The sequence below is a fragment of the Leuresthes tenuis genome, unplaced genomic scaffold (assembly GCF_036924035.1).
Source record: "Leuresthes tenuis unplaced genomic scaffold, fLeuTen1.0.hap1 SCAF_3, whole genome shotgun sequence".
In the NCBI taxonomy this organism is placed as follows: Eukaryota; Metazoa; Chordata; class Actinopteri; order Atheriniformes; family Atherinopsidae; genus Leuresthes; species Leuresthes tenuis.
This window is the reverse complement of record NW_027325357.1, coordinates 2,245,861-2,270,352: the sequence shown is the minus strand read 5'-3', so window position 1 is coordinate 2,270,352 and position 24,492 is coordinate 2,245,861. Positions and strand designations below refer to the sequence as shown.

General features: G+C 45.6%; 2 protein-coding genes across 7 annotated transcripts in view; both read right to left on the bottom strand.

Annotated features, from left to right (window-relative positions):
* Positions 1-3,373: 3,373 nt before the first annotated feature.
* On the bottom strand, positions 3,374-18,608 carry smpd4 (sphingomyelin phosphodiesterase 4). 6 transcript variants are annotated; one of them, XM_072381408.1, is made up of 20 exons: positions 18,507-18,608; positions 18,061-18,156; positions 17,866-17,952; positions 15,913-16,049; positions 15,732-15,807; positions 15,067-15,175; positions 13,851-13,903; positions 13,627-13,778; positions 13,376-13,508; positions 11,455-11,520; positions 9,579-9,716; positions 8,220-8,377; positions 6,536-6,626; positions 6,359-6,456; positions 6,128-6,291; positions 5,845-6,050; positions 5,540-5,770; positions 4,545-4,676; positions 4,349-4,477; positions 3,374-4,279 (listed from the first exon to the last, which is right to left on the bottom strand). In XM_072381408.1, exons 2-20 carry the CDS (start codon positions 18,097-18,099, stop codon positions 3,959-3,961), a joined length of 2,520 nt encoding a protein of 839 aa, XP_072237509.1. In that variant the 5' UTR covers positions 18,100-18,156; positions 18,507-18,608; the 3' UTR covers positions 3,374-3,958. The 6 variants fall into 6 exon arrangements, with proteins under 6 accessions (XP_072237509.1, XP_072237508.1, XP_072237511.1 ...); XM_072381407.1 differs by having other exon boundaries at positions 3,376-4,279; positions 11,449-11,520; XM_072381410.1 differs by having other exon boundaries at positions 3,379-4,279; positions 9,627-9,716.
* A 2,711-nt stretch (positions 18,609-21,319) lies between these two features.
* LOC140302885 (semaphorin-3D) overlaps positions 21,320-24,492 on the bottom strand; it is a 150,247-nt gene continuing 147,074 nt past the window's right edge. Inside the window, exon 18 of the mRNA XM_072381413.1 lies at positions 21,320-23,355. Within this exon, the coding sequence (XP_072237514.1) occupies positions 22,855-23,355 (501 nt within the window). The 3' untranslated portion in view covers positions 21,320-22,854. The remainder of the gene's footprint in view (positions 23,356-24,492) is intronic.

Below are 24,492 nucleotides of genomic sequence, written 5' to 3'. Positions count from 1 at the left end.
TAATTTTCCAACTTCAAACTGACTTTAATTTCTAACCTGGAGTCTGAGGTGAAAACGTCATAAAAACCGACCATGTGACCTTCAGCGGCCCTCTGCTGTGCGCCGCTTTAACCTTCAGCTCCAGCTGCTCGGCTAACTTCAGAGTATCTGAGAAATAACTCCTCATGGTTTGTTTATTTCTTCCTTTAGCAGCAGCTAACGCTAACAGCTGAGCTAATGAAGATGAAGTACACCAACTTCTAAAGAGTTACTTATTTATTCTAAGGAGTTAGTTATTATTGTTCCCACATTACTTTGTTGGCTGAAGCTAATGCTAACAGCTGAGCTAATGAAGATGACGTACACCAACTTCTAAGGAGTTACTGCTGTTCCTTTCTGAAAGATGAACATTATTGTTCCCACATTACTTTGTTAGCTGAAGCTTTCTAGCTGAACGGTTCGGTTCTGTAACTCAGACAACCTGCAGCTGTGTTTAAGGTGTGTTTCCAACATAACTCTGGTCCTCTCCTCACTCTGAGACTCTGAGCTTAAACCAGCAGGTGTTCTCCTGACCAAACTGTCTCAGGCTCAATAAGACCTCAGAAAACTGTCAAATTGTTTTAAAAAGGCCAGAAAATGTCACCTTTAAAATAAATAAATAAATAAAATTCTCAGCTTGTAGAAAAAGTCAAATGAGTGCACGTGTGTTTACTAAAGTAGTGATGATGATGTTTCAGACCTGTGATGCGTTCATATGGCTGTAATGAGCTCTGCGGCCTGCAGGGGGGGCTATCAGCGGTCCTCTGCTGTGCGCCGCTTTAACCATCAGCTCCAGCTGCTCAGCTAACTTCAGAGTATCTGAGAAATAACTCATGGTTTGTTTATTTCTTCCTTTAGCAGCAGCTAACGCTAACAGCTTAGCTAATGAAGATGACGTACACCAACTTCTAAGGAGTTACTGCTGCTCCTTTCTGATAGATGAACATTATTGTTCCCACATCACTTTGTTAGCTGAAGCTTTCTAGCTGAACGGTTCTGTTCTGTGACTCAGACAACCTGCAAGTAGTGATGATGATGTTTCAGACCTATGATGCGTTCATATGGCTGTAATGAGCTCTGCGGCCTGCAGGGGGGGCTATCAGCGGCCCTGATGCCTCCTGAGCGGCTGCTGGTGCCGCGCTGCCACCGTGTGGAGACACGCGGTTTTACACCTGAGCGTTAAGGTGAGGAGCCCCACAGTCCTCCTTCACACTGAATCTATTCCAGGTTTTTAAGCTTTTTATCGCTTAAATCACTCATCTGACCGAGATCCCACACCTGTCTGCTCACCTGCTTTTATTCCTGATCCATTCCCTCTGTGACATTAACTCTTACCGGATCAATACCTGCCAAATGAAGCGTGGATACAGAACTAATCACACCGCTCTGTGAAATAAACAACTAGTTTATTAAGAAACCAGTTTAAAACATCTGTATTATGGGCTGCAGCTGGAAGGAAGTCAATAGAAAGTTAACTTCTGAGCACAACTTTAAAAAATAAAATAGGAAATAAGAAAATAAAAGTGCAGAACCATCACAGCTGGATTTTCTAGGAGTCTGAAACTGTTTAAAATCCATTTTAATGCCTCTCCACATAGAAAGGAGTCAGCTGAGGCGGTTCCTCTGGTTAGGATGAGGCTCCGGGTCAGAACCAGAACCCACCGCAGGGGTTATCTCTCCCAGCTGACCTGGGAGCGCCTCGGGAGGAGCTGGAGAGGGGGATGGATGGGTTTCCCTCCTGGACCTGCTGGTTCTGTGAGCCGACCTCAGTTAAGAGGAAGATGAAGAGCAACACTTTCAGAGGACGCTCCTTCAGCCATTTTTATTTAGTGGGTGAGAAAAATGACAGAAAACTATCATCGTTTCTCTTTATAAGTTAAACGTCTGACCTGTAAAACAAGGTGAGAAATTTAAATTGTAATTAATTCATTTCTATTTCAGCTCAACCACAGGAACAAAGTCTTGAACCTTCTTCGAATTAGCATTTCTGAAACGAACATCTGGCTTCGTCCAAATGTGCAACCGAGTCCTGAGTAAAGACGCCGCTGCAACCGTCTGATTGGCTGGAAACGTGTCCCCAACTTCAGGAAGGTCAACAGGGAGAGCAAACGAAAGGTGGTGGCTAAGGTTTGGAGAGGATAAAATGTTCGGTCGGCCGTGTCTACGGTTTGGAGAGGATAAAATGTTCAGTTGGCTGTTCGGTCGGCTGTGTCTAAGGTTTGGAGAGGTTCAAATGTTCGGTCGGCCGTGTCTAAGGCTTGGAGAGGATAAAATGTTCGGTCGGCCGTGTCTAAGGTTTGGAGAGGATAAAATGTTGAGTTGGCTGTTCGGTCGGCTGTGTCTAAGGTTTGGAGAGGATAAAATGTTCGGTCGGCCGTGTCTAAGGCTTGGAGAGGATAAAATGTTCGGTCGGCCGTGTCTAAGGTTTGGAGAGGATAAAATGTTCAGTTGGCTGTTTGGTCGGCCGTGTCTAAGGTTTGGAGAGGTTAAAATGTTCGGTCGGCCGTGTCTAAGGTTTGGAGAGGTTAAAATGTTCGGTCGGCCGTGTCTAAGGCTTGGAGAGGATAAAATGTTCGGTCGGCCGTGTCTAAGGTTTGGAGAGGTTAAAATGTTCGGTCGGCCGTGTCTAAGGCTTGGAGAGGATAAAATGTTCGGTCGGCCGTGTCTAAGGTTTGGAGAGGATAAAATGTTCAGTTGGCTGTTCGGTCGGCTGTGTCTAAGGTTTGGAGAGGTTCAAATGTTCGGTCGGCCGTGTCTAAGGCTTGGAGAGGATAAAATGTTCGGTCGGCCGTGTCTAAGGTTTGGAGAGGATAAAATGTTCGGTCGGCCGTGTCTAAGGTTTGGAGAGGATAAAATGTTCAGTTGGCTGTTCGGTCGGCTGTGTCTAAGGTTTGGAGAGGTTAAAATGTTCGGTCGGCCGTGTCTAAGGCTTGGAGAGGATAAAATGTTCGGTCGGCCGTGTCTAAGGTTTGGAGAGGAAAAAATGTTCAGTTGGACCAAGAAAACCAGGACAGAAAACCCAAAGAAAAATGCACAGCTGGAGTTGTCTCATTTTCTCAAAGGGCAGTGATCTGATGTAGTTTTTATCTATGCTCAGTGTCAGCTGTGTCTTTATATTCTGGATTATCTGATCTGAGCTGTTGCTTCAGTGGTTAAAGTGGGGGGTCCGCGGTTCTGCTTCAGTCCAGCTCAGAGAACACTTTAGAAACTGAATATTTCTAATGAAGAAAGCTCGGCTCGTTGAACTGGGTCAGTTGAGTTTTCTTTAGCAGGATAAACAGCTGCAGTAGAGCAAAGCATCTTGGGTCACGGAGGCTGAACTTCACTCTGACCCCATTAACTCCTTACAGGTGAGGTCAGACTCTACCTGATGCTGCAGCTTTATTCTTTACCTGTACGTTGCTATGGATACAAGCTGGATGTAAGTGATGGCAGATTGTTTATTCAGAGTTAGTCATTTTAAACTGACGTACATAATAATTATAATAAAAGCTGTAAAAAATCTCTGCTCCGTCTGACAGTCTTTGGGGAAATACTTTAAACGAGTGATAATTCTATGAATAACTTCATATTTTAATTAATCATTTTACTGAATACGTCCCCTTTAAGGTCTTTCGGTCACGACACTGAGGGCTGCACCTTAAACCCTCCTCAGATAGTTTCTGCTTTCACTGAGAAAAATACTTTATTCCATGAGTGTTGAGCGTTTTGTCCTCGGCTTGTTGGAGGGAAAATAAAATGAAAAAAAAGCAGAACAGCTATTATTTACAAGGCTTCTGCAGCGCCTGCATCAAAGAGCCGGTTCCTCCTCCCCGCTGACGGCTCCATTAATGAACACAAAGGCTGAAGTTAACTTTTTGTTCTGTTTTCAGAATAAAAACGAGCCGATGAAGCAGAAATAAGACCTAAATGTAGCCGCTGAGGGATTCCGGCGTTGGCTTCAGTGCGTTTTCAGTTTGTCTCCGAACAGCGCCATCAGCACGCTGTACAGCAGCCCCCCGGTGAGCAGCAGCGCCGTGCTGGAGAGGGGCCCGAAGGACAGGAGGGCCCCCAGCGCGTAGAAGAGCAGCAGCAGCAGCAGCGTCCTGTAGCTGGCCAGCGGGCGCAGGCTCAGCCGCGGCCGCCGGCTGCGCTCCAGCTGCCCCCGGGACACCGGACTCTGCCTCTGCTTGCAGACGGCGTCGGGATCCGCGAGGTAGTGGCGCCCGAGGCGGCCCAGGAAGTCGGGGCGCGAGCAGAGTGCGTTCATGTGGCCCCCGAGCTGAGGGACAGAGAGGATCAGATTACCGTGGGTTTTACCAGCGGCGCCATGGCTGCGGACAGCACTCACCCTGTCATTGGCCAGAGAGGAGAGCCTGAACAGGAGCCTGACCAGCAGCGCGCTCTCGTAGCTCCTGATTGGCTGCAGCTCCGGGTCCCCCTGGTACTGGATGTCAAAGCGGCGCAGTCCGTTTATGATCTACACACAGAGACACGGCGTCAGGTGGCGGTTGCTGCCTGGCCTCTCCTCAGAGCCCAACACCCACCTGCCTCCGGCCCAGCTCCGTCAGGACCAGCCCGCCGTCCGCCTGCACGCAGTCCGGCAGCTGCCGGCTGTGGCCGTCGTCCTGAGAGCAGCTCAGGTTGGACAGGAGCTGAGTCAGCTGACCCTGGTTCAGCTGAAACAGAAGGGAGAACAAAACGGTTCAATGGGCCTCTGAACCAACCACCAGCTGCCAACATTATTTACTCACGCTGATCGTTGTCCATTTAATCAGATACAAAATACTTTGACGTGTAGCTTCAACGCTAGCTTCCCTCTGTTCTCCCCTAGCTTCCCTCTGTTCTCCGCTAGCTTCCCTCTGTTCTCCGCTAGCTTCCCTCTGTTCTCCGCTAGCTTCCCTCTGTTCTCCGCTAGCTTCCCTCTGTTCTCCGCTAGCTTCCCTCTGTTCTCCGCTAGCTTCCCTCTGTTCTCCGCTAGCTTCCCTCTGTTCTCCGCTAGCTTCCCTCTGTTCTCCGCTAGCTTCCCTCTGTTCTCCGCTAGCTTCCCTCTGTTCTCCGCTAGCTTCCCTCTGTTCTCCGCTAGCTTCCCTCTGTTCTCCGCTAGCTTCCCTCTGTTCTCCGCTAGCTTCCCTCTGTTCTCCGCTAGCTTCCCTCTGTTCTCCGCTAGCTTCCCTCTGTTCTCCGCTAGCTTCCCTCTGTTCTCCGCTAGCGTCCCTCTGTTCTCCGCTAGCGTCCCTCTGTTCTCCGCTAGCGTCCCTCTGTTCTCCGCTAGCTTCCTTCTGTTCTCCGCTAGCTTCCTTCTGTTCTCTGCTAGCTTCCTTCTCAGCTAACAAGCCAACTGATTTCCATTAAAATGCTAACATGAAATGTTCCTTTGTGTTTGTTCCGCTCAGTGGACTCGATCTGTGAACCGGCTGCTTTCTGCTGAGTTTCCTCCACCCTCACACGCTGAATAACTCCCAGTTTGTTCTCCAACCCTTAAATATTCTGAGCTCTTCACGAAGAGACAACACCTCTGAGGTTCTGTTACTTTTCTCACCTTAAAGATCTGGCACAAGTTCTCCAGAGCTCTGTCCAAGAACTCGTGCGTCTTCTTCAGACACTCGCCGCTGTCCTCTGCCTCGGCGCCGCCGAAGGCGCTGTTTACATCCGACGAGCCGAGCCCGAACCAGGAGAGGAACGAATGGTTGGCGGCTACCTCGCTGGACTGGTCAGAAATCCTTTTTGCCGTCTGCCGGGCTTGAGCGATGATCTGGATCAACTTCATGACCTGTGGGCAGAGAAATGACCGTGAGTTTGAAGTAAAAACTGCGGCTGACTGAAGCCGAACCCCTGAGAGCTCACCGCTCCTCTGAGTTCGGTGCCAAACATCTGCTTGTACTGGCAGTCCTGCCCCTCCAGAGAGTAGACGTGGCTCTTCACTTTGAACACCATGTCTGTCACCAGCCGTTGCCGTGACGACAGGAAGCTGCCGCCTTGGCTCGGCGTCAGGTAGCCGCGGGGCTGCCGGTGGTGGAGGACGTGCTCCGGCTCCAGGAACAGCTGCTCTCCTACGACCCGGAACCAGATGTTATCCACAGTGAGCAACACAGCTCTTTGCTGAGAGCAGAGGAAAGCGTTTCCTCACCCTTCTGGATCATCTCTGCGAGGTTCGGCTGAGCGAACACTTTGGCCACCCTGAACACCATCAGCGCGTTTTTGGCGTTGACCAGATCCGTCCTCACGGCTCGGTTCAGAAAGCCCTGGAACAGCTTGGTGTACATGAGCAGGTTCTCCTGGACAAACGGCTCCCTGCAGAAGAAGAAGCAGTGTTGGAGAGGCTGGGCTGTGGTTCTGGATTCAAAGCGGCGACACTCACCATTTATCAGGGACGGTCCGGCTTTGGTCGGGCTGAGGATTGATCTTCTCCCCGGTGTATCGCCACGGCTGAACGTAGCTCAGCCACGTCTCCAACACCTGAACACAGAGGATTCACCTCAGCAGAGAGCAGGCAGCAAACCCCGCCGCTGGTTCTGAACAGACGACCTGAACTCACCGCTCTGAAGGAGGCGTCCAGAGGCCAGTGGCCGAAGCAGTGCTGCAGGAACAGGTAAAGCTTCTGCTGCACGAAGCGCTGCACCACCACCCTGAAACGGCACCCGATAAATCAGTTTCCATCAGAGTCAAACTGCTGATCCTCATTCAGATGAATTCAGAGCATCTCTGAGAACAAACCAGCTCTGCTTTCACTGAGTTTCAGCGATTCAAACCTGGAGGAAACAGAGTCGGAGCAGTTTTCAGATGCTTCTGTAACAGATGATCTGTTCCTGGTTAAATCCAAAGGATTCCCAAACAGAAGGACCAGCCCTGCTCCTGCAGATCTGTCCTCGTGTCGGGGAACAGCTGTGATTGGCTCCTGCAGGTCAGCAGGGAGCTCCTGATGTGCTTTAACTTTAAATTTGATCATTTTGATCGTAGGAAGTCAAACTCCAGATAGATATTAAAATATGACGTTTACTGCATGTCTGCGTGCAGAAAGGCATCGTGGGACTCCTCTGAGCCACGCCACGGTGCGAGCGCCTTCATCTAAGCCATAGGGGTCAAACTCTGGCCCGCGAGGCAATTTCAAATGAATATTAGAGCTGGCCGCCAGTATTATACGGCGGCAGCACATTCACCGCTTATACTACAAATCCCATAATGCTTTGCTGTTGTTTTGGCGCCTCAGTTAGAACAGAGGCAGCTACGACCCTCCTCTGTGTCAGTAGCATCTATGCTAGCGGTCTTCTTGTGCCCCCCGCCTCTCCCCCAGACCTCAAACCACAGCTGTCACTGTTACCTACCAAAAAATGGCCAAAAGAAAGGCAGAAAATAGAACTTTTCTGGACAGGTGGGAGACAGAATATCTGTTTATGTAAAAGACAGACCTGTTTGTCTTGTTTGTGGAGCCAACGTGTCAGTAACTAAGGAGTAACTAAGGAGTGACTAAGGAGTAACTAAGGAGTGACTAAGGAGTAACTAAGGAGTAACTAAGGAGTAACTAAGGAGTAACTAAGGAGTAACTAAGGAGTAACTAAGGAGTAACTAAGGAGTAACTAAGGAGTGACTAAGGAGTAACTAAGGAGTAACTAAGGAGTAACTAAGGAGTAACTAAGGAGTAACTAAGGAGTAACTAAGGAGTAACTAAGGAGTAACTAAGGAGTAACTAAGGATATAATATTAGACGACTCTATGAAACGAAACACCAGGACAAATATAAGGACCTGGACACAGCTCAAAGGAGCCAGAAAGTAAAGGAGATGAAAAGAGGTTTATGTTATTTTATTTTCACATTTATTAGCCTGTGTAAGAAGCTAATTTTGACATAAATCAGAAGGCTGCAAACAGAAAGGAGGCATTACATTTTATTTTATTTTAATTTAATATGCCATTGATATGTTTTTATTATTATTATCAGATATTTCACACCCCTGGACTTTAAAGTTAAGCCTTGCTGGTTCAGTATTCACTGTTAAATCTAAACTTGTTGGGTTCCATATTAAAAAGTTCATTTATTCAACCTTCAGTTTAAAACTTTGGTATATTTGAGTTTGACTCCCCTGCTTTAACCCAAACTCTGCTGCAGGAGCACATCGGAGCCAGATGTGGTTCAGCTGGATGTTAGAAAGCGAGCGTTTGGTCTCAGAAGCAGTAACAGCTGCTTCAGGAAGTGTTTGAGTGGGAGAAATAAAGCCACAGACCTCTTGAACTCCTCCAGCGGGCTGGTGTGCGTGTGCGAGTGGGCGGAGGGCGAGGAGGAGGACAGCTGCTCGGGCTTCAGGCTGCTGGAGAAGGCGTGCAGATGTTTCACCAGGAGACGCACCACCAACACGTGCTCCTCTGACGGACTGAAGGGCTCCTGCAAAGGCAACCGGTCACACAACGTTCCACACAAGCACCTGCGCTCAAAAAGCAGCCAATCACAAAGCGCCCCGGTCCAAAAGCAGCCAATCACAAAGCGCCCCGGTCCAAAAGCAGCCAATCACAAAGCGCCCCGGTCCAAAAGCAGCCAGAGGCTCAGAAACAGAGGTCCCACAGACCTTCAGCCCGACCTTCAGCCCGACCTTCAGCCCGACCTTCAGCCCGACCTTCAGCCTGACCCTCAGCCTGACCTTCAGCCTGACCCTCAGCCTGACCCTCAGCCTGACCTTCAGCCCGACCTTCAGTCCGACCTTCAGCCTGACCCTCAGCCTGACCCTCAGCCTGACCTTCAGCCCGACCTTCAGCCCGACCTTCAGCCTGACCTTCAGCCTGACCTTCAGCCTGACCTTCAGTCCGACCTTCAGCCTGACCTTCAGCCTGACCTTCAGTCCGACCTTCAGTCCGACCTTCAGCCTGACCCTCAGCCTGACCCTCAGCCTGACCTTCAGCCCGACCTTCAGCCTGACCTTCAGCCCGACCTTCAGCCCGACCTTCAGCCTGACCTTCAGCCTGACCTTCAGCCGTTTGCTCTGGATTCACTTTGGATTTTTAGCTTCTGACCAGGATTCACTGACATTAAAACTTAAAGGCTGGGACCTCTGTGCCTGTTACAGATCAATCTGCACCCAAGCTGCTTTGCTTCTTCTTCTTCTGCGTAACGCCAGCCGTGGCGTTCATCACCGCTGCGGCGAGGCCAATCACATGGCTTCTCATTGGCTGTCTGAGAGAGGCGCCACACGCACAGCAGAGCAGGCCACACAGTGAAAACATGCATTAAAAAGCTGCTCAGACTCATTTTCCCGTCAGGGAGGCTTCTCTCCAGAACCACGGCTGTCCAACACCGCTCCAAAGCTGCTCCAGTTCTGGTTCTGAGTCGCAGGGCTGCTGTGTTCGAGCCCATCGGGTCACTTTCAACCTTTTCTCTGACATTTAGCTTTAAAAGCTTCTGCACTAATTCACTATTTTACATTTTTAAAGTGAGTTCACAGAGAAAAAGGCACAATGAATTAGTTCAGTTTTATCTGGAGACACAACAGCCGATAAAACGGGCCGAATTACCAGCTGATAAGTGCCAAAGGAAGCCGCTGAAGCCGGAGAGAAGCCCCCCCGACTGCGAACTCAACTGACTGAGGGTTTACCTCCAGGAGGCCCCAGAGGGGCGGGGGTGAATGAAAAGGTAAAAGTACTTGGTAGGTGTGGAGGGTCCCAGAGCCTGGTGGGGCGTGGGGTTGGCACGGCATGCTGGACATACTGAGGCGGTACTGCAGCAGCGCCAGCTGTTCACCCGTGACCACCAGGGGGGGAGGAAGATGAGGAAGAGGAAGGACAACGACAGGAGGAGCAGCGAGGAGAGAGGAGGGGGAGATAAAACGACAATAAGGGGGGGTGAGGAAGGGAAGAGAAGGAGGCAGGAGGAAGGTACACATGAGAAAAGGAAGCAGCAGAAGAAGAGCAACCAGAGAGAAACGTTTGGCCAAAAACATTCAGGAGGAAAGGAGCAGAAACAGGAGAGGAGACAAACAAGAACAAAATATTGACTCTGCCAACAAAATGCTTCAACGGGTGATGAAGAGGCACAGAGGGGTGACATGTCTGCAGGGACGGGAATCATTTCACAGCCCGAGATCAGCCTGAAATCAGACTCAGATCAGCCAGAAATCAGACTCAGATCAGACTGAAATCAGACTCAGATCAGACCAGCCTGAAATCAGACTCAGATCAGACCAGCCTGAAATCAGCCTGAAATCAGACTCAGATCAGCCTGAAATCAGACTCAGATCAGCCTGAAATCAGCCTGAGATCAGACTGAAATCAGCCTGAGATCAGACTGAAATCAGCCTGAGATCAGACAGATCAGCCTGAAATCAGACTCAGATCAGCCTGAAATCAGACTCAGATCAGCCTGAAATCAGACTCAGATCAGCCTGAAATCAGACTCAGATCAGCCTGAAATCAGACTCAGATCAGCCTGAAATCAGACTCAGACCAGACGTCTACAGCTAAAGATGTAAAAATCCTTCTTTCTGCTCCGGGGAAATGGAAGAACGTGAGAAATGCTTCCTCATTTTAATCCTTTAACTGTGAAAACGGGCAGAATATGTCACCTTTAAAACTAAACAAACACAATTAAGATGACAGCTGTGACGATTCCCGTCCCTACACTTAACAACAGGAAGAGAAACAACTCAAACTGGGAGATTTTGGCTTTTCTTATTAAACTCAAAGTGGTCCAACATCGTCCAGAAATCTGCTTTCATGCTATTTAAGGTTAGCCTCAAACACCCAAAATCTCTCAGATCAAGTCTTCTTCTGCAGGATGGACGCAGGAAGTGTTTCTCAGAGGAAAGAAACAGTTTCCTCTGCAGCGGGTAGTCATGACGACACATTTTAACAACATGCAGAGCAGCAGCTCATCATCGTCCAACAAGTTCCACTTTTTAAAGGCGTTTTCTGCAGGAAACAAATCAAAGCTTCGAAAGAGTAAACGCATCTTCTCAGACTAACCAGTCTATTAAATGCTAGTTTCCTTATGGCTCCGTGAGGCCATAAAGAGCGAGGAAACGGAGGAATAACCACCAGCATTAAGTCCTTTCTTTCTGTGTGTGACATCGCTTGGTGGGTCAGTTTCGCCTCTCGGTCGACTTCATGCTGCTGTTCGACACACAAAGAGCAGCCAGACAAACACTTGGTGCCGGGAGCATGCAGCATGCAAAAGGATGTGAGCAGAAGCACTGCCAGGAAGGCGCTATGCAGCCCAGAAACAAACGTCCTGCTCGTCTTTAACGAACGCTGCAGTGATGTGACTGGGGGGGGGGGGGGGGGGGATTTAACCAGCTAACTTATCGAGAACATCTTTAAACCAGCCTGAACGCATTTAACCAACCACAGGACTGCGCTGTTTTCACACCCCGGGCTCGCTGGGAGGGAGGGAGGGAGGGAGGGTTTAGCCAATCAGCAGCCAGTCATGTGATTCTGCAGCACAGGGGGGGTGGGGGGGTTAAGTCTTACCTTTACCTGGGGAGACTGCAGCTTCTGGTACATCTCCAGGGAGTAGTGATGCAGCCAGACCTCCACAAACATCTTGAGAAGTGAATCACATTGTTAATCATTAAGATGGAAACATCTACTTCCAGCTCATTATGTTCGGGTTTGGGGCTCCTTCAGGACCGGATTTTATTTTATGACACATTTCCAATGATCAGCCTGATCAATAATAAAAAATAATGGCAGAAAACCTCGTTCAAACTCAGATGGAAAAATAACCACAAACATTTCAATTTAGCTTCTTTTACGGTTAAATTTAGCTTCTTTAACGGTTAAATTTAGCTTCTTTTACGGTCAAATTTAGCTTCTTTTACGGTCAAATTTAGCTTCTTTTACGGTTCAATTTAGCTTCTTTTACGGTTCAATTTAGCTTCTTTTACGGTTCAATTTAGCTTCTTTTACGGTTCAATTTAGCTTCTTTTACGGTTCAATTTAGCTTCTTTTACGGTTCAATTTAGCTTCTTTTACGGTTCAATTTAGCTTCTTTTACGGTTCAATTTAGCTTCTTTTACGGTTCAATTTAGCTTCTTTTACGGTCAAATTTAGCTTCTTTTACAGTTAAATTTAGCTTCTTTTACGGTTCAATTTAGCTTCTTTTACGTTTAAATTTAGCTTCTTTTACGTTTAAATTTAGCTTCTTTTACGGTCAAATTTAGCTTCTTTTACGGTCAAATTTAGCTTCTTTTACGGTCAAATTTAGCTTCTTTTACGTTTAAATTTAGCTTCTTTTACGTTTAAATTTAGCTTCTTTTACGTTTAAATTTAGCTTCTTTTACGGTCAAATTTAGCTTCTTTTACGGTCAAATTTAGCTTCTTTTACGGTCAAATTTAGCTTCTTTTACGGTCAAATTTAGCTTCTTTTACGGTCAAATTTAGCTTCTTTTACGTTTAAATTTAGCTTCTTTTACGTTTAAATTTAGCTTCTTTTACGTTTAAATTTAGCTTCTTTTGCGGTCAAATTTAGCTTCTTTTACGATCAAATTTAGCTTCTTTTACGTTTAAATTTAGCTTCTTTTACGGTCAAATTTAGCTTCTTTTACGGTCAAATTTAGCTTCTTTTACGGTCAAATTTAGCTTCTTTTACGGTCAAATTTAGCTTCTTTTACGGTTAAATTTAGCTTCTTTTGCACATCAGTTGTGCCTTTAAGGTGGTAAAAGGTCGTCTTCGTTAACCCGCTGCTGTTCCTCATAATTAACGTGGCAAACAGAAGCGCCTCGGCGCCACGTCGCTGTGTCCTTACGGGTCGACTCTGACCTTTGACCTTCCACTTCCAGGCGATGCACAACGATGGAGCGTCAGCCTCAAAAAGGTTTGAAATAGACGCTGGAGTCAAACTGAACGAGTGAGTTAACGCCATCGCACTTTAAAGTTAAAGCAGGTGGAACATGGAAAACAAACAAAGAAATGATGCAGCTTTTAAATTAAAGGAGATCGATCTGAGATGAGATTGTGAGAGAAGAAAAAAAAAAGCATCTGCAGCATGTATTTCCTTACGTTTTATGCATTTAATTAAAAGTTTAAAAATCCTCACGAGTTCCATCTTTCTGTGTAAATATCTCACTTATAATCCGGTTATAATCCGCACAAAATGGATTTTCTTTATAAAGTTAGAGGGTGCGGCTCATCTACAGTCAGGAATTCACTTCACTTCCTAAATAAACTCAGTATTTTGCCCATTTACTCTTTCTGTTCATCGTTTTTAAGCTGCAGCCTGTTGAAATCTTTAAAAAAACGGAGCTCAGAGGGTTAACTCGGGGCAACAAAGACGTCTTTTTTGCACCATGAAGCTACAACCCGAGTGTGGCAGATGCCTCTGAGTGTGGCAGATGCCTCTGAGTGTGGCAGATGCCTCTGAGTGTGGCAGATGCCTCTGAATCAGCGCAGCCTCACCTGTAGCAGAGTCTCCGACCTCCAGATCTCCTGCGCTGCGGGGTCGGCGTTCACTGAAGGCTGGTGGAAGATGTGGTGCTTCAGGAGGCTGGGACTGTGCACGCCATAACCAGCAAAAGACACGCTGGAAGATCTGTTGGATTCAAAGCAAGAGGAGAGCAGAGTTTCAAAATAAAAGCTTATTTTTCTGGTTGTTTAACCCTCAGCTCTGCTCCACAGATGATTGATTAATGGAGCCTGCTGCTGCGTACCGGGGTGATGGAGCTGTGACGGAGCCTCTGGAGTCAGAGAAAGGAGAAGGCGGCACACTTCCTTCAGTGGGGAGGAAATACTTGAGGAACATGTCCACCAGCACAAAGTAGGCGCTGTCAGTGGAGCTCCCCTGCTGGCCCGGAGGACAGTTCTGAAAGCACAGACACAGCTTAACCTCTGGAAGTTACAGCTCAGCGGGCGGCCGGGAATGAGGTGAACTCACCTTTGGTGTGATGAGACAGTAGGCAAAATTAAACATGAAGAATTCAAATGGATCTGCAGATCTTTAAGGAATAATTCATCACAGATTAACTGACTAAATGCTCTCCTAACTGGTCTCCTAACTGGTTTCCAAACTGGTCTCCTAACTGGTTTCCTAACTGGTCTCCTAACTGGTCTCCTAACTGGTCTCCTAACTGGTTTCCTAACTGGTCTCCTAACTGGTTTCCTAACTGGTCTCCTAACTGGTTTCTTAACTGGTCTCCTAACTGGTCTCCTAACTGGTCTCCTAACTGGTTTCCTAACTGGTTTCCTAACTGGTCTCCTAACTGGTCTCCTAACTGGTCTCCTAACTGGTTTCCTAACTGGTCTCCTAACTGGTTTCCTAACTGGTCTCCTAACTGGTTTCCTAACTGGTCTCCTAACTGGTCTCCTAACTGGTCTCCTAACTGGTTTCCTAACTGGTTTCCTAACTGGTCTCCTAACTGGTCTCCTAACTGGTTTCCTAACTGGTTTCCTAACTGTTCTCCTAACTGGTTTCCTAACTGGTTTCCTAACTGGTCTCCTAACTGGTCTCCAGCCTGTGAAACCTCTGCAGATGGTCCAGAACGCGGCGGTGCGTCTGGTCTTGGATCAGCCTAAAAGAACACGTCCCCCCTCTGTTCATTGAGCTCCTCTGGCTGCCCTTAGCATCAGATCCAAGTCCCTGATGTTAGCTACAAAGAGCTTAATGGAACGGCTCCATCTGCTTGAATGCTCTTGCAAAGGCTTCTGTCCCAACTGGGTCCCTCCGTTGGTCCCAGGATTGTCGTCTAGCAGCTCCTACACCACGCCTAAGACAATCCAAACTCTGTTCATGTGTCGTCCCACGATGGTGGAATGACCTACCGAGCGCTACCAGAACAGGGGCGTCCCTGTCTATCTTCAAGAAGCTCCTGAAAACCCAGCTCTTCAGAGAGCATCTCCTATCCCAGCACTTACCTTGTACTTCCCTCCCCCTCTATCTCTGCACTTTATCTTTCTGCACTTCCTTCTATGCCTGCACCCTATCTCTACTCTGTCCCCTCTGACAGAGTCGGACTCCTGGGTTCCTTCTATGGAGCTTATTGTTAGCTTTTTATAAAGCTGTTATATCTTCATTTGTAAGTCGCTTTGGATAAAAGCGTCTGATAAATACAGAAACATTTCTCTTAAATGTTCCACACAGTTACTGAGGATACTGAGAGCGAGGTTCAGAGTCAGGACGCCCGACAGGGGGAACTGCAGCTTGTTGTGGAACAGCGGGCAGTCGGGGAGGACTCCCTCCTGGATGCAGGCCTTCACGGGACCCTGAGAACCACAACGGGGACAATAAACACTCCACAGTGGTACGAAACAGCAAAATAAACAACCCAGCATGTCGGTGTCACGTCTGAATGAAATAATTCAAGGTGTAAACTTGTGTTTTTGGGATTAAATCACAGAGCTCAGAAAGTTTCCTTTGGTCTCACCATTACAAAAAGGTCTGAAGCTGTGATAAAATGAGCCTTCATACAGTTTTCTTGCTCTCCAGCTGCAGCCTGAAGGCAGCGACTCAGATCCCTGATGCAGGGTGTGTGTCAGCTTTAATAATCCACTGAGCTGCAGAGCTCACCTCAGCCGGCACTCTTTACCTCGTTCAGCTTGTTAAAAGCAGGTTTCCGTGCAAAAACACCTCTTAACCTTTAACCTTTGGCTTCCTAATCATAAACAGCATCCGGCTGGTTTTCTAACATATTTAATCTAAATCACTCGTCAGTAATATGTATATCTGGAAGATTTCCTGTCATTTTTCTTTAAATAATTAAATCAAAGTTTCGTATATTTCTTCCAATGAGCAGCAAAAAGAAAAGAAAACGGTTCCTACCGGGAGATAGTTGACAGGAACTTCATATTTGTACTCTTCAGCTTGAAGTTTATACACCAGCTTCATCATCGGGCCACTGAAACAGGAACCAGAGGGATCAAATGACTCCGTGGGAATCGATTCGGAGTAAATAGTTCCACATTTGCTGCAGTAAGACACAAAGGAAGAAGCCTGAGGCTACCTGGGGTTCAGGAACTCCATAACAACGTGGTACTCATTGTTCCGGGGATGGAGGAGACGCAGGTTCCAGCCAGCGATGACGCCGTCCAGGCTGCCAAACACACTCTCCACCAGCCAGGGAAAGATCAAGTGCAGCTCCTGCAGACAGACAGCACAGGTGCAGCCAGCCTCAGTCACCGCTGTGGTGGTACAAATATAACCAGCCCACAGACAGAGTGGGAGGAGCAGCTCTGAACAGGAGCCTCCTGGCTCCTCCCACAGCAGGTCCACATTAAGGTGTAAAACAATTCATTACTGTTCTTCCGACCAAAGCAGGACGTTAAAAACGCGTTTAAACTAAGGGTGCAACGATTAGTCGACAAAAATCGATAACATAATTAGTCGCCGACGTATTTAATTGTCGGTTACGTCATCACGTCTTTTTCACGCTGTCGAGCTGAACATCATTTTTCGTACGGAGTGAGTCATCTCACTTCCTACCTATCTCTGCTTAGAGACGCATGCGCGTTACGGTAAATAACAGCGGGAGATGACCTGTAGAAACAGTGAAATGGCTGCGGCTGAATTATCGTCCTTTCGTCCAAAAGTGTCCAGAATCTGGGAGCATTTCACCCTCAACACCCAGAAAAGATAGATTACCTGTAAGTTTTGTAAAGCCGACCTCACGTATTTGAAGAGGAAGCAGGTTGATAAGATATTTAGCTTGTTAGCATAGCCTGCTAGCTATAAATAGGCGGAGTTGTCTTGGATTTTAACATTAAAATTGTATAATTCAGCTTCAGTCCAAAGGCTGTATTACTAATGTTGGTGCATTACAGCCGCACTCTTATTAGCATTTTCAGTTAATATTAAAAAGCAAGATGAAATATAGCTTGAATGTATCCTTTTTCAGTTTTAGATGGTTTTAATTAATATTTAACCGATTAGTCGATTAATCGTTTCAATAATCGTTGACTCGTCAACTATCAAAATAGTGTTAGTTGCAGCCCGAGTTTAAACATTATAGTCTGACCAAAATCAAGCTTCTCTAAACTGGACAAACACACCCAGGATTAACCAAAATGTTTCTGCATCTTCAGGTAAAGACAGTGAAGTGTTTATTCATTCTGCTGAATTAAAGCTGCTCTCATTCACAGATTTTTCTGTTTCTTTTGTCAGAAACTGGGACTGAAAATCAGCCCATTAAGACGACGTATTAACTGGTCGCTCTGCTCTAATAAAATCCTGATTTTATAACCACAGCCTCGTCTGACAGCAGCAAAGTGACCTAAAGAATTCAGCTGAACTTCCATGGACCATCATCTAAAATAGAAGTTAGAAGCAGCGTTGCTTCCTCCCCGGTACATTTATACTGGGACAAGCACAGTGGTCCAGTTAAAGGGCCCAGATGAGCTCAACTGCACCGTGAACGTAACCAGACTGAGTTCCACATTGTTGGTACCGAAGCTACAGACAATAAAACCCACAAAGAAGACGATTCACAATCATCCTACGTGTCGCTCACACACCAAAGGAAGCAGCCACCAATCACAGACTGTTCTGAAACATAAAAAAGCTTCGGCCTTTCACAAAACAAGTTTTCAGGCTCAAATAAAGCTTTATTTTCACACCTCTCATGTGTCTAATGTCACATGATGAAATATTTTTAACTACAGCAGCAGTCAGTGTTTGTAAATCCACAAAAAGATGTTTGTTGGCCACTGGAGGACATTTTATTTTTGATTTACAGATGCATTATATGTTCTGAGAACTGAAACCAGAACAATAACTTCTGTATATGTATAAAATATGGAAAAAACACATTCTTAAAGATGCTGATAGCCTCATGTCTGTAGATATTTCACACATCCGCTGCGGCAGGCTTCACTAGAACAAGAATTGTTGTGGGAATTCCTGTGGTCACACTTCAGTTTTTAGTGCTAAAATGTGTCTAGAACAGAGCCGGCGTTGGTACCTTTGCAGGATACTCATCTATAATCTTCACCAGATCCTGGCATCGGTGGAGCAGAGGTTTGGTGGTCGAATCCGCTTTAAGGTTTGCCTGAAACCACAGGAGCAAAGTTTGATCAGAAGGACTTCATTCAGGACCCTGTTGAAGGCTCAGAGAATCAGGCTGATTCACCCTGTTTTCATGTTAGCTCAGACTCACCAGCAAGAAACTGGGCTGTTGTAACGTTGGAGCAGCCATGCAGGACCCGTGCGTGCTTCTATCTGCATGTACAATCCACTCTGATCCCACCTGGAGCTGGATAACAAACACAAACCCGACTTTGGTCCTCAGCTGAAGTTAGCTGCGACTAGTTATAGCCTAGCATGAGAAGTTTTTAGCTCCGCTGACAAAACTCCGGGAAATAAAACAAAGAGACGCTGACAGGAAGTCTGTTAACTGACCCCAGTAAAGCACAGAGAGAAGGACTCAGTCAATTAACCATTAGTTAGTGAGAACGGGCTAACTAGTTATGCTAACTAACTCTGCTAGTAGAAAAAAAGAGACCGGCTGAAACTGACAGCAACAGCCGGAAACTCCGCTGACGTCCGTTAATAAAACCCAACAAAACCGGAAAATATTCCACTTTTACGGAGATAATTATTTACCTTTGCCCCTAACAGAAAGTTAAAGTTTCGGCTGCTTTGACTTGAACCGCGTTTCCATCAATACAGTTCAAACTCAAACGAGTGTGCGGCTGCTGTGCTCCTCTTCTTCTGTGGTTTTTAACCGGAAGTGGTTAGTTAGCATGTTGTTGCTCATTACTGCCACCTGCTGTAGAAACTGAGTATTTGTTTCTTTACACAGATAATCCCAACAATACTATTTTTTAAATAATCATATGTACAATTCTTTTTTTAATTCTTTTTTGTAATATTTGTATGTTCGCTTTATTTAATCTACTTTTAAAAAACAGTACCTTCATTAAGTGTGTCTCAAAAGTCTGAAACTGCTTTTTCTTTCATTCTTACATATCTTCCCACAACAGAAAAATATTTATTCTCTTTAAACCCCAAATTCCTCCGCAGATATCTTTTTTATAAGATCATTATCTATGTCAGTTTTATCTGTAAAAGTTGAATCAAAGTACTGTACAGTCAAAAAAAGTGTAAAAAAAGTGAAAAAAAGATCAATAAAACAGCACCGAACGACACAATGGATCAATTCAAATGACCTTCAGCTACCTGTGTGGCAGAGATCTGTCTGTGTTTCTGTCGTAATGTTATTCGTTTGTTGTGTCTGAATAAACATCTGGTTGGTCTGAACCAAATCTGAGTCTCACGACGCTTCAGGCCGATTTGATGTGAAAGTTCCCCTAAACAGACCTGAAAGACCAGCATTAGATCAGAGAAATCTAGGAAAGAAAGAGAGGCCGACACTGGTGTTATTTCATCATGCCGTCTTGTTTTTGAGCTGCATTTTCTCCAGCTGCTGACACAGAAAGGTCAGATCAATTCAAGCTGAAATAAAGGCACAGATAACTTTTTATATCTTAGGGGGAGATGGAGTTTGTTCCACTGGCCAAAAGTCTTACTGTTTGGACAAATCTGTGAAACAAATAGAAAAGAGCAGTCAGAAATCTCACAAAGGGTTTTCTTTATTTTTCTGTTTAATGAAGCCAAACTATGAGGTAATCCACAAAGTCGAGTTGTCCCAGCTTTGCTTTTACTGAGCTAACTTTAAATCCATCTATACTTAAATCTCATCTCAACAGTTCAGGCTGTAGTTTTTCTGTCATTTGAATGGAACTTTATTGATCCACTTCCTAACAAATGAGCCAAAAAGCAAAGAAAACAGGATGTGACCCAGGATGGAGCCCTGAGAAGCTCCCTAATAGCCTCCTGCTCGTTAGAAAAGACTAAACCCCCGTAAAGCGGCGCCTTCGCAGTGTTCGAGCCCCACTGAGAGGAAAGCAGCAGTCGGGTCTAAATCACCACGATAGCTAAGTTCCCCGAATCAACAGCCAGAAGAAGAGCATCACCAGAAGTTCTCCTAAAACCCAAACTTCATGGATCTTTATTATAGCCACAGTCCAAACAGAAAAACACCATAAAAACCATGTTTTTACTTTTTATTCTAAAGGTAAGTTTTCATCTGTGGCTTATTCACATACAGTAATTACAGTTTATCTCAAAGCTCATCTAGTTGGAGTAAAATAAGCCGCTTCGGCATTCTTAGGTTATTTGTTATGTAAACGTTTTCCTGTCATTTCGTAACACGTTTACAGAAGTAAAAAAAAAAGCTTATATAAAACAGATAAAATGGGATGAATTCTACTGGATAAACCATGAAAGAAAACTATCAAAAATAGAGTTTTATAATATACATGGATGTGAGAGAGCTTTACATGATATTTCATTCCATGTGTGCGTCTCCACTGAAGCCTTTAATCACCTTTATTAGTATTTATTCTCCTTTATCCACCTTCAATAATCTTTATTCATGTTGAAGCTCATCCCAAAACAAACATAAATACATGCAGAAAACATCATGTGCTTTAGGTAATGTGAAGCATTGTTCCTGTTTCTCTTTCTGTCCTCAACTCACTGTGTGGATAAATTATGTGGAATTTGTCAATATTATATCGTTAAATTTTCCCTCCAAGCAGCTTTCCTGTAACCTTTAAAGTGTCCTGATCAACAGTTCTGCAGCTTTCTGAAACATTTAAAGTGTCCTGATCAACAGTTCTGCAGCTTTCTGAAGCTCTTTCACAGTTTTTCTTTGGACATTTTCTGCTTTTTCCCTCATCTTCAGTCCTTGTACCTGAGCATTTTCAGTGTTTTTTCTTTGTTCAGCCACTTAACTCTGACCTTTGAACCATTCAGGCAGAAAAAAGGCTCCTAACTCAAGGGATGAACCAGTGTTGTGTCGACACAGAACAGACAACTTAGCAAAGAAGCCATTTTAAACTGGATCTTTAGGCACTTTGTCACAAAGACACATCATTTGTTCCCATTTCTTTAGCTGCATCTATGAAAAACAGCAAAGAAAACACAGTTTGACAGACAGAAAATAGGATTTCTGCAGCAACAAGGTGATTCCCAAAGAGCTATTAGCTGAAAACTTGGCATATCTCAGCATGGTGTGCAGTGTGTCCTTAAAACATTTGAGGAAACTGGACAAGTGGAGGACAAAAGAAGAAGTGTCAGGCCTAAAAAACTATCTACAGCAGATGAACAGGATCTGAAAGTGATGTCCTTAAGAAAGAGGAAAAAATCCAGCTGTGACCTGACAGGACCTGAGAGATGCATCTGGACCTTCAGCTGATCCATCTACTGTTGGCCCAAGCCTCATCAGAAATGGTCTCCATGGAAGGGTGGCTGTCAAGAAGCCATTCTTAAGGAAGGGAAACAGGGAGAAAAGGCTGAGCTGTGCCAAATGACACAAGAAGTGGACTGAAAATCAGTGGCAACAGGTCTTATGGAGGGATGAATCCTCCCCAGAGCCCGGACCTCAACATTATTGAAGCAGTGTGGGATCATCTGACAGAGAACGGAACAAAAGGCAGCCCACATCCAAAGAAGAGCTTTGGGATGTCCTTCAAGAAGCCTGGAGAACTATTCCTGAAGACTCCTTAAAGAAATGACAGAAAGCTGGTCTCAGAGGGTTCAGGCTGTGTTGGAGAATAAAGGAGCTCAGACCAGATATTCACTTTAAAGCTGCTGAGAACTGATAAAAAACTGTTAAATAAATCTCTGAAAATAATTCCTTTTTCTCTGGGAAACATATAAAGAAATGAGGGTTAAAGACTTTGCACATTATTGTAATTTGGGTAGAAAAAGAAAATTACTGCCGAGTTGTGAAAACTAGTAAATTAAAACCAATTATTAACTATTTTTTAGTCTCATTAACACTAAAACTTGTTTTGATTATAAATATTTGATAAAAAATCATTAAGTTTGTTCCTGGAAACTCAAAAACTAAAAAGCAGATAATTAGATCCAGATTAGAAAGATAACTTTAAACGATTTATCGCTGAAACACAGAAATGTTTTTAAGTGCCTGATATTTATATATTTATATATATATTTATAGGATTAGGAAATTAAACACTTTCTGATGTAAAACCTCAATGTTTTGTTCATCTTTGATGTAAAAGACAAATTATCTGTGTCAAACTGTTTCAAAATGAATCATTTTCTCAGCTCTCCGTCCAATTTAAACCAGATTTGATCGACTTTTATTGAGAATATCTTTAAAATTAGGGACCTTTAAACGAAGCGTTGTGGTTTCTGTCTCTAAAACGTCGTCATTTTTAAAAAAAACACAGAAAAAGTTCATCTTTCAGGTCCTTTTGCTTTCATTAAGACACTAATTAAACACTTTCAGGACCTTTAAACTCACATCTTCAGGTTCTGGTTTTTACAGCCGATTGTGAATAAATGTTAAAAAAGATAAAAACATAAGTGGAATGAATCAAGTTGTTTTAACCATGTTAACATTATTTTACATGATTATTATTCCAACTGTTTCATATCAAAAACCTTCAGAAACCAGCAGAAACTGCCAGAGAGTCGGTGGAGTTAAAGGGGTTATTATCGCTTAATAACCCCTGCATCTCGGTCATTTTAAGGATAAAACAGCTAAATATGTCATATTAATGAGCTTAGATTAGTTTTAGGAGTTAATTCAATGCATTGGAGGAAGTTTTTAAGCCAAAAAGCAACCATCACTCACTTCCCTTTGTAACATTTCTGCTTATTAACATCTTAATACACTTAATATTCTTATTTATAAAGAATACACGACACTTTTAGATACGTCTAACACACTAACTGCTAAAAACACGACAAACATTTTCTACATTTTTCGTCTCCTAAAAGTATTCAGGATGAGGATGAAAACTATTCTGCTTGTTTTTCAGAGTAAATATGCTGCGGTTAGCTGCGGTTTGGGGGTTCAAACTGTCTCGGTGTGACGGTGCTCTGCCTGAAAGAGTCTGAGTCCTGCAGGGGGTTAGAGGGGGACCTCCGGGGGGTTGTTCCTCCTCACCCGGGCTTTCCTGCTCTCCTGCTTCAGCTTCAGGGTGCGCAGTTTCTGCTGCCGGCGCTTCTCGCGGTACCACAGCTGCTCGCAGTACTCGTCCACGCTCATGCCGTTGCCCCCCCCCATGTGCAGGTCTTTGTAGCTCTTCAGAGGAAGCTGCTGGGGATACTGAGGCAGCCACGTGTTCCTGAGGCCCGGCACAGGAGCTGCTGGATGAGGGGCCCCCGACTGGCCCAGGAACCCGGAGCTGCCTGCTCCGGCTGGGCCGGTCTTCCCCGGGTGGCTCGGGCCGTGGTGCTGAGGGTAGCGGGCCGGGAGGAGGCTGTGGTGGGGGATGATGTGAACGTGGTACCGGGCCAGAACCTGCCGGTAGGAATGTTCGGCGCTGACGCAGGTGTAGAGGCCGGCGTCGGCCGGCTCCGGGCGCTGGAGCAGCAGCCCCCGCTTCATGTGGAGGAGGCGGCCGTCGCCCTGAGGAGGCAGAGAAGAAGAAGAAAAATCATGTTAGAGAAGCTGGAAGAATAAGGGTTTATGATGGGGGGGCTTCCTGCTACCTTTTGACTGTCTTTTTTTTCCCATCAAGGAAACCGGTTTATTTTTACAGCACAGGTGCAACAATCCTGAAACATCCCATAGTTCTGCTGCTATAGGCCCAGCCTGCTGGGGGACCTCATCTGTCACACCTTTCCTCACTTTGCTCTCTTTTTCCTCCTGTTTAATTTCTCAATTGATTTTATGTCCCTGTGACATTATTGTGGTTATTAACTTGTGTTTCCCTGTTCCAGCAGGTATCCTTTGAATGGTGTTATGGTGTTTTTCCTCCTCTTTTCCCTCTTTTCTGTCTTCTCAAACCCCAGCTGGTCCAGGCGGATGGCCACCCTTCCTGGTTCTGGTTCTGCCAGAGGTTTCTTCCTGGTTCTGGTTCTGCCAGAGGTTTCTTCCTGAGTCTGGTTCTGCCAGAGGTTTCTTCCTGGTTCTGGTTCTGCCAGAGGTTTCTTCCTGAGTCTGGTTCTGCCAGAGGTTTCTTCCTGGTTCTGGTTCTGCCAGAGGTTTCTTCCTGGTTCTGGTTCTGCCAGAGGTTTCTTCCTGGTTCTGCCAGAGGTTTCTTCCTGAGTCTGGTTCTGCCAGAGGTTTCTTCCTGGTTCTGGTTCTGTCAGAGGTTTCCTTCCTGGTTCTGCCAGAGGTTTCTTCCTGGTTCTGGTTCTGTCAGAGGTTTCTTCCTGGTTCTGCCAGAGGTTTCTTCCTGGTTCTGGTTCTGCCAGAGGTTTCCTTCCTGGTTCTGCCAGAGGTTTCTTCCTGGTTCTGGTTCTGCCAGAGGTTTCTTCCTGGTTCTGGTTCTGCCAGAGGTTTCTTCCTGGTTCTGGTTCTGCCAGAGGTTTCCTTCCTGGTTCTGCCAGAGGTTTCTTCCTGGTTCTGGTTCTGCCAGAGGTTTCTTCCTGGTTCTGGTTCTGCCAGAGGTTTCTTCCTGAGTCTGGTTCTGCCAGAGGTTTCTTCCTGGTTCTGCCAGAGGTTTCTTCCTGGTTCTGGTTCTGCCAGAGGTTTCTTCCTGGTTCTGGTTCTGCCAGAGGTTTCTTCCTGGTTCTGGTTCTGCCAGAGGTTTCCTTCCTG

Excerpts from the sequence above, each read along its gene's own strand:
- smpd4 (XM_072381407.1), bottom strand. The coding sequence starts at position 18,099 with ATGGCTGCTCCAACGTTACAACAGCCCAGTTTCTTGCTG. Across the intron at positions 13,779-13,850 it reads ACTGTCTCATCACACCAAAG|AACTGTCCTCCGGGCCAGCA; the intron begins GTGAGTTCACCT and ends CTGTGCTTTCAG. Across the intron at positions 8,378-9,578 it reads CCCTCTGGGGCCTCCTGGAG|GAGCCCTTCAGTCCGTCAGA; the intron begins GTAAACCCTCAG and ends TTGCCTTTGCAG.